Below are 9946 nucleotides of genomic sequence, written 5' to 3' on the forward strand. Positions count from 1 at the left end.
TAAACTTAATTTCTTATTGCATAATCGTGTGTGTTAAGATTTATACCAATTTGGTCAATATTTTTGTTTGGCTTTCAGTTATGTCATTGAGGTAGACATTGATTACACTTGAGGTATTATACCTTTCTGTAATCCCTTTAAAATTTATACGCACTTAACGGATTGTACCCTCATTTTAGGCCACTCAAGTGAATATGATTTCATTGCCAATTGCAGAACTTTGAAGTCACATCTCTTTCGTTTGGGTCAATTGCGCCAAGGTAATATCCTTTTCACACTATTAACGCTCCAGTGCCTTTCTTTTAACTTTCCACTTTGTTTATCTTAACCTTGCACTTTGTTTCTTCATCTCTGTTTTAAGTCTGTAATAGTTTTACATTATAGGTTTATTATCTATTTGTTTATTTTATTTAGTTACATCCGATTGTATAATTTCTTTAGTTATCATTCATTGTACCAGGCATTTACTAAGAGGTTCAAGAGGTTCAAGAGGTTCAGACGTTCAGTTGACATAAACAAAGCAAACATGTTTACAACATTCAGAGTTTTGCATTCAAAGGCTTTCGGAGGTAGGAGAGGGCACATTCAGATTTTAGCATTCAGAAGCTAGAAAAACCAAATTGGTCCCTAACTCTAAATTTCAGACACGTCCACGGATAAATGAGAAACACATTGCATTCAGAGGCTAAAAAACCAAACGGCCTCTAACTCTAATTTTCTGACACGCCTATAGATAAATGAGACGGTATTCACAACAACATACCCTTCCAAGTGACTAGAGAATAATATCACAACTACAATTACATTCAGATGACAAATATTTGTGTGGTGCAAATGTGACTTATCTTAGCCCAACCAGGTCTTGAAAATAACTGCCTCAAGGACAAGCTCTTAAAGTTGCATCTACTTCGAAAGACTATATAATTCAGCTGTCATGTATAACAATTTCATGAAGTAGTCCTAAGTACAAAGAATTGATGGAGCAAATGTCAATCTCCAAAGCAGGTAACCTAAATGATCAAATTGACTTGGGAATCTAAAGAAATTACATTTTTGTTGTGATAACTATTATTTGTCTCAATACTTCAATATTACAAATTGTGCAATATGGTGTACAAACAAACATTCATTGTCACATATATCATGATATTCATCTAGATTTGAAATTGACATCGATTTGTCTTTCTACTACTAATACATTAGCCATAAAAAATGTACACATTACACTTACTAGATCAAGGTTTGAGAGCTTGGAATCTCTTAAAAAAAAATAGAAAAACATAAACTCTTCAAACAAAGTATGCAATGAATCATTAGCTATCAATATACATATATTATTTATTCAAATGGACTTTAGGCTTTTGAGTCATTAGCTATCTATGTAGCAAGTCCGGCCATAGGCCGGGCCAAATGGCTAGTATATATATAGATAGATGAGCATGATGGCCGTCTTATAGAACGTTTGTGCTCAGATCGCTTTGGGCCCAAAAGAAAATAGTGAGTCTGGTGCAACTCTTTAAGAAGGCTGTTTATTTGCAATCCACTTGAACTCGCGCGCTGGGCTTAAACCCTAATTTATCTCTCGTCCCATTTTCGTTTTAAACTCTCTCTCTCGGTCTCCTCAGAAAAATTTCTGTCGTGAAAAAGGTATTATTACAACTTCTTCCACCGGCTCATTTTGTGCCGACCTTTTTAAATACTTCACTATCTCATTGTTCTACTTTATTCCTTGACTGAGCATATGATTATTGTGCATTACCTGCTCATTTTGTATTTTTGTTCACACCTTAATTCTAGTATTACCGAAGATACACACTCAAACTGTTACATGTTTAGAATTTTTAAATCAACTATGTTGGACTTTTGTTTGAGTCTAGTTTCAGTTTTCTCAATGCTACCTTATGTATTCCAATCACTTTGAGTTAATTTTTCGACGTCTGCATTTCTATATCAACTTCTTCAACCGTTTACAATATCATGTTTGTGAATCTTTTTATGTGCATGTTATAATGTTAGTCATAACGTAGGACTTTGTAGTTAACACAAACTTGTTGAATGGAGACCCCATGAACTGCCTATTTTTTTCTCACATGATCCGTTTTTCCCTTTCTTTTGTGGTTGAAGTTGATTAGCATGGTCATTTTAGTTTCCGAGTGATAAGGTATAGTACAAACTGTTGGGTAATTACTTTGCTTTGTTGGTTTGCTTACTATTGGTGAAGGATTTCATCCGTCCATGACTTTGGAAAGGGGGGCAAAATGTCACTTGGTTTTTGTCCATCTGACTCCTCATCCCCCTCCTCTCACAGACCTAAAGGTCCTCACTTCTGATACAGAAGGACCCTCTGATGTCGTGCTGCCACCACTGAGGACATCATCCTCAGTAGGAGGTATCACTGGGTCATTTTTGCCAAGGCAGTCATTAGGAATATAGGTTCAGATCCATGTACTTTAAATTTAGTTTTGCTCCTATCTTATTCTGCATCCCTTAGTGTCGGTAGCTCAGAGCTAATATTTTGTGTGGAGGTCTGCCATAACTCCATAAACTCTGAATGATTCAAAAAGTAAAAAATAAAAAGAATTAAATAAGAATTTTTAAAAAAAAAAAAAAAATGAAAAGGAACCCACAGTTGAGGTCTGCCATATCGGACTGTTTTGCACAAATTTTTCTTCTTCAAAGTTGACTTTGCCTTTTCTTTGCACATACCAAGAAATGTATTTTCGTTTTTTATGGCGAGACATGGTCATATGGGAGATCATATGTGACCAATGTAAATTTGATGTAAACCTGATTGAATTGATCTCTTTAATAGTCTTTCTCATTGTTTTCAGGAACCGAAAAGGAACAGAATAAACTCTCATTCTCATTTTTTTAGGAACAGAAAATCTATTGCTCCAGTGCTGCTCACACACACTGTTATGCAGTTATTCTAGTCTAAAACCTTTTCTGCTATAAAATTGAAACCCTAAACCTGCAATTAGAAGCTTGAATTGAACCGTGTGTTGGAGAGTTTCAATGGAGAATTTGGGAGGAGGGTATGACTTCATGTTCTGTCAAATATGTGGAACAATGCTTTCTTTCAAATCTCACAAGCATGCCGAGTGCTCTTTATGTGGATTCAAACGACCTGCCAAAGGTATTATTACCTTTTGTTCTCAAAAACTCCATTCTTAACTGTTGTTGCGTATATGCAGCTTAATCAACATGTCTTGTATGAGTGTGTATAAGTTAGAAATAGTATAGCGTGAAAATTTTGCATGGGTTATTGCATCAGACTTTATACTTTGATGGAGGAGTAGAGGAGCATTGTTCAATAGAACTAATTCATATTTTATTTATATTCGAATTTGCCCTTAACATATAAGTGTTCGAGGATTTGCCCTTAACCACATACTTATACTAATATAGTAGACTTGTTTTTTACATATCTAATACATCTGAGTGAGACATGTGAAGACAAAGTTTTCTGATAAGTTCACTTATGAATCAATGGCTATTGCAAGTAATTAAGTACCTAAAACATTTCCACCTTTCTTTAAGTCCTTAACCACGCTATGAATAAGAGTGGTGCGACAAGTTGACAACCTTTTATGCCTTCGACACAATAAAAGTGGAAATGTTTTACACTTTTGTATTCTTTCAGAACCTTAAGCAGGTTTTGTTATGTTGGCTGTTTTTTTATTTTCAAAATGGAGTTTGAAAGGTACATGTTATCCCGAGTTAGCATCTGTGCACCACTCTGAATAAGCCCAACTCACCAAGCTCTCTTTCCTTGAAATTTTACTATTTATTTCCGTTAGTCCTTGACGACATATATTCTTATGGCCAGTTTCATTTCATCTCTTCTGAGCTGCTCGTTTCATATAGTGATAACTTTGATACTTCCTAGCGCTAGACCTGACCTCACCAACCAAGTTTTCCTTTTGTGAATATGTTGTATACCAATAGCCAGTCTTTTCATTAATGGAATCATTATGTGTTGTATTTATAGTATAAAAAATACTTCCCCAATAATAAGACACGTCCTAGTATCATGTGAATGTCCCCCTACTGTTTGAACGTTTACATTGGAATTCATGTGTGGTTTATTTATTGCAAGCTGTTTACAATATATTGATTTGTTTGTTACTTTGTTTTCTTTGTTCTGTACATTGCTAAATACATTACTGATTTGCTCAGAATTTGCAAAGTGCGAGATAAGCTACACTGTGACTGAGGAGGTATGCTTTACTTGATTTTGCCATTTCTCCTTTATCCATAGTGGTTGTAAGTACGTTATGACACCTGCTTATGATGCCTCATATATCTTTGTTTTATGTTTAACATTTGTAATGTGTCATAGAGATACTATCCTATGCTGTACAGTAGAGGAGTTTTCTATTTAGTTGAGTTATGAGGTTTCATTTTGATAGTACGGACTGCTCATATCTATATTCCTATTAATTTTACCAGAAGCGTGGATATACCATTAATTGGATTCTCTTATCATCTATCACAATCGTTTAGCGAAGATGATGATATTTTTCCACTTGTTGATAACTCGGATGTGATGTTTGACTATTGCTCTCTGGTTTTACTTGGGCTTCTCACTCTTGCTCTGAACTCGTTATAAGTAATTTATTGTCGACCTTGTCTGCAAGTTTTTAACTTCTTATTACTAGGATTTCAGAAGGGATCTGAACAAATTAGAACCATTTATAAAAGTGAAAGGAAGTATGAATGTCAACTTTGAAGTAACAATGAAACAGGTAATGCAAATTACTTTAGTGCAGCATAATTGAAGTTCAATCTGAATGATTTGCTGATTGCTGCTTCTGTACTTATTTGGTGCAGTCAAATGAAATATGCGGGAAGTGCAATAAGGCTTACATGAATTTCACTGAAAGACAGGTAAGACATGTCAAGTTCTGTTCATATTCATCCCAATTTCTTTACTTACAACCAGGACGTTCTTTGTACATGGCCACCTTGTCCAGTTTTTTTTTTTTACTTCTTTTTCAGACGCGGTCAGCAGATGAAGGCATGACAGTTACCTACCATTGCCCAAACTGTCCACACACTGAAACTCGCAATACATGACTTCTTGCAGCCGTTTGGGTGATCATATGATGAAGCTAGACCAACTCTCTCTCTCTCTCTAGATCCACCTTAATGTGTTGGTTAGTGTTGTCCAACTGGGAGAGGTTATAATTGTTTTTCTGTTGTATTCTAGGACAGAAAGGAAAGTTGAGGGGTAAATTTATAGTGATCCCACTCTGCTGAAAAGAAGTCTGTAGTAGTAGGCCATGATAACAAACGGTATAATGTGTTATCTCAAAAATAAGCTTTTGATCTCTTTTCTTTTTATGCTCTTTGGCAGTATAAGCAAAAACTGCAGGTTGAATTTTTTTTCAAGGTATGGTGTTTCACTACTAGTAAAACTCACAACATTACTAGATATATTGATATGATAATGATCAGTTTATTGTAGTAAGGCGGATTGTAATTAGCATGAACAAACAAAGCTCACAAATTTTTATAAAGTAAAAACTTATTAATTATTAATTGCTTCGACTGTAAGCCCTTAATCAAAAACAAAGGCATCACACTCTTACAAAAACCCCCATCCAAAAAAAGAGAAGAGGAAGCTTCATCTTCACATAACTATTAGCTTCTATCAACCAAGCAAACTCTTACTTCATATCTGATTTATTTACACAATTTATAATTAAAACGACCTCTCCATAATAATATTAAAATCAGCAGAGATGAAGCAATTTCCTGAGATCATCAGTAGCACCAGCATCAATCACACCACTCGCGGTAGCTACTGCTTCAACATTGCAACTCACTTTCGGTTTCAAAGAAAATTTGGGCAAAGGCAAACTACTCGGTGGTGGAGCCAATGAGAAAATCGAACCACCCATCTCCTCAAAACCACCTTCTTCTACCTCAACAGAAGGTGGTATGGTAGATTTCAAAACTTTCGCATTCTCGCTAGATTTTGCCCCCAATTTATCAGACCCCTTTATATAAGAATCTTGTTTCTTTGGAGAAGAAGATTTGGTGTTCTTTTTGTTAGTTGAAAGATTTGTTGTGGTTCTTGGTCTTCCTCTGTTGTTGTTTCGAGGAGGGGATAAGGAAGAATAGGAAGAGAAGAATAAGTTTTAGGATTTGGAAGAGGAAGAAGAGGTGGTTGTTTTGAATAAGGAAGAGGAAGTGAAGAAAACGTTGTTGTTGGTGGGTGTGGGTATAAAACTCCCATACCTCCATGATTCATCATTCTAGAATTTCTATATGAACGATCTGATGGAGAAGATAATAAAAAACTATCCATATATGATCTTGTCTATAAGAAACTTACTAGAAAATTAAAAATAAACGGGCTTTTGATCTCAAAATCACGATCAAGTTGCCAAGCAAAAAAAAACTATACAGATCTAAAAAATTATAATTAGGAAAAGATACAATTGCATAGAACAGGAAGAAGAGTAATTAGAAAACCTATTATTATTATTATTATTATTTTAGAAACCCTTACTGAAGTTAGAAAGAAAATGGTTTTTCCTGCAAAAACTACGGATCTTATGGATCATGTTGGAAGTGTGTATTTATAGATTAAAGGCAACGGCTACTTTATTATTTTGTTAATTTCGCATTTCTACTAATTTACCGACAACCGCTACTTTGAATGTTCACATCACTGTAGGACGGCGAAAGAAACCGCCTATGCGATGTTGACCGTCGGATTGTGGATATTTTAGTAACTGTGTTAGCGTGTTTTTGCCTTTTTTTTTTATTGAGTTCCTCGAAAGTTGTTGTGATGGGTATGGAGACCTTATCAGTTTAATCTTAGCCATACACGTTTTCTGTTGGTGGGACCGTAAGTGAAAAGGAAAAGTCCACAACGGCTAGATAAACACGTGTAAATCAAACTTGAAAGAGGTGCGAAAAAGGTTTATCAAGATAATGGGCCAAAGAGAAATCGACACTTGTACACTTGAGCGATGCTATTAAAAATCATTATTTTTTTGACGTATTTGCATGCTTGCCTTAGTTTTAATTAGCTTGCATAATACAACCAAAAGTTTTGATGTCCATTGATTATTAGAACATCCGAAAACACCAAATTTTTAACCAAACCAAACCAAAAAAACACTAACCAACATAAACATCAAATATTCGACATCAAATCATATAGCCCATATAGCTTTCTCAAAACCACATCACTTAAGCCCATCTTAAAAGCTCTTGCCCACGCGGTTTATAGTAAACCGCGTGGGCAAATCAATTTTCTTCTATAAATCAATCGTCGCAAATCAATTTTTTTTTTTTTTTTACAAATCTCTCGCGCGGGTTTCGCAAAATCGCGTGATTGAGGGCCACATTCTAGCCCAAGCCCATGCGGTGTTAAAAAATTCGCGCGGTTTACTGCGAGAGAGATTTGATACAGTACCAAAACTGAACCAAATTTTGACCGATTTGGTGTTTGGTTAAGTGTTTTTTTTTATGTTTTTATTAACATGTGTCTCTCCTGAAGATGAAAAAAAAACTAAATTATTAGAAATTTAATGTTTGATGCTAGAATAGTATCTCACCTAAAGATGCTCTTAGAGTTGTGTGCCCGTGACATTATGATCATCAGGTCCATATTCATTTATTGATGCCTCTCCAGTCTCCACAAGTTACTAGTAACACACACAAGCATCCACAATTTTTTTGATTTGTGTACATTACTAAAATTTCCTCCACATTCTCACTGTGTATGTAGATTCTTAAGAAGAAAATATAAAATAAATAATCAAAATACTAAGTTTTTTTTTTGTGTTTTTTGTTTAAGTCACCACGACTTGATCAACCAAACTAGCCAATAGTCAACCACACTACCAACAGATCAATGAGGTTTGTACGAATCAAGCAACGATGAATCCTATTCAATCATGTTTGGCTGTAGTATGAAGCAATGATACTCTAATTCTGTACATAGGTTGTTTACTGTATTTGTGTCGTGATTCATGGAGACAAAGAGACTCGGCGGTTGATCCTAGAGTGAAATGCCGGCCAAAACAAACAATATAAAAGACCATTTACCGTAGGTGATAGTAATTGAATACTTAAATTGGAAGGTAAAGTGATTTTACGGTTTTATAATTTAACCTTAATTAATGTAATCAAACTTATTCACCCGTGCCAAAATGAGGATATGGAACAAATAGTTTTCAATTCAGATATAAGATTTTCATTAAAAAACAATATCAGATTTAAGATCGATGATATAACAAAACCATATCATTTCCACATAAATAGAATGCATTTTTTTTTTGCAAAAAAAATACCAAAACGTTGATTGTAGTCCACGATATGTAGTTTGTTCTCTAAAAGCGTTGTTTTCTTAGCAAACTAAGTTAGCATAGTCCAGATTTGAACGGTACCTTTAATAATGAAAATCACGAACACTTTTAGACAACTATCACTCTTAATTCACTTTTTATAATTATAGCCGTGCAATTTGAGCAAATATGAGCTCATGATGGTCTGAGCAAGGATTAATTAATGTCGTAATAATTATAAAATTTATTTTACTAACAAGTAAAAACTCGGGCTGACTGAGTGACGGGTAGGTTAATACCTAAAGTCCTAAACAACTACAGACTTTTTATTATTCCTGAGACTGAGTGACGGATAGATCAATATACCTCTAAACAAATAGAGAATTTATTTTTTTCCTTTTGCAACATTTGATTATTTCCTTTTATTTTCTTTTTCATCACAAGTTGATGTGGTCGAGCCTGGATTCTCTACCAACCTCAAAATATACAATGAAATAAAGAATAAAATAAAACCAAATAAGTTAAGACTGTTTGGAACTTGGGAGCTGAATTCTTAACTTGTTATTTCGTACATACGAGTTATGGAGTATGGCGTCAGATAATGTTGAACACCGACCATTGGATTTTAAAATCCCAAGTTAAGAGATACTATTATTTTATTTACAGGAAATTGATTTATTTAATTAGCTAGTTTATTTTACTCGTAATAGCCAATTAAGATATATTTTATTGGAAACAGTCAACATCTTATAAAGTGGGATTTGTTTTTGACATTAAAAATGAATGTCCTCACCCTAGCTAGCCAGAAAAATGTGCCATATACATGCCTTCGACTTACTTCCTGAGGACCAGTACGGTGTGCCTTCACTGCTTGATCATGTGTATTAGGAATATCTGAGTTTGTTATCATTTTTTTTTAAATCAATGCAAATAGAACTACATAAGTATGAAATTACTGTCAAAAGATACAGTAGGAGTTTATCACCGCCCTACCCCCGGAAATTTTGTATGAATAAAATCACAAGCAGGTCTGAGAGAATAACTTAAAGCAGTAGAGGCTTTATGAAGGAGACAAGGCCACAAGGGACAACGCAACTAATGAATAGGAATAACAAAAGACTTGTGTGTACCTCACTAATATCAAAGATAAAGGCACTGGTCTTTTAATTTCTTGATGGTTCAAAGTTCAAACAAAAACAAGAGGCCCCCTCCAACACTCAGATTTAAAGTGAATGAGATTCCAAAGTTTCTTTAACAAGGGCACTCAATCTTTAATCTCAATTAAAGCACCACTATGGTTCCACCAGACAAAAGCCAAGTTTTCAGAATGACCAAAGGAAGAAATTTACTGTTAGTGGTGCATAACATATTTTTGAACTTCATTGTTGAGATTATATCGAAAATAATATTACTGATGGATTGCCAATACGTACATTATAGCATTGGGTGATTTGGAGATAAACCGTAAGTTAGATTCTTATTATCTAGAGTTAATAAGTTGTTGAAAAGATGGTGGGTATGTGGTAGAGATGTGCACAGGAGACTTTTGGATCCTAAGCGCGTAGGAACAAACTTTTTATCCAGTTCTATACTTAACCTGACATTTCAAAATTCCCTTCAGCTTATTCATGGAGCAC

The 9946-nt window shown here is 34.6% G+C and overlaps 1 protein-coding gene across 1 annotated transcript; it reads left to right on the forward strand.

Moving 5' to 3' along the window:
• The first annotated feature begins 1508 nt into the window (after positions 1–1508).
• On the forward strand, positions 1509–5333 carry LOC147519933 (DNA-directed RNA polymerase I subunit RPA12-like). Its single transcript, XM_086591446.1, has 6 exons — positions 1509–1647; positions 2832–3136; positions 4180–4220; positions 4662–4748; positions 4834–4890; positions 5002–5333. The coding sequence occupies exons 2-6, from the start codon at positions 3016–3018 to the stop codon at positions 5077–5079; spliced, it is 384 nt and encodes a 127-aa protein (XP_086447572.1). The 5' UTR covers positions 1509–1647; positions 2832–3015; the 3' UTR covers positions 5080–5333.
• The last annotated feature ends 4613 nt before the right edge of the window (positions 5334–9946 follow it).

This window comes from Coptis chinensis, chromosome 2 (assembly GCF_015680905.1).
Source record: "Coptis chinensis isolate HL-2020 chromosome 2, ASM1568090v1, whole genome shotgun sequence".
NCBI lineage: Eukaryota > Viridiplantae > Streptophyta > Magnoliopsida > Ranunculales > Ranunculaceae > Coptis > Coptis chinensis.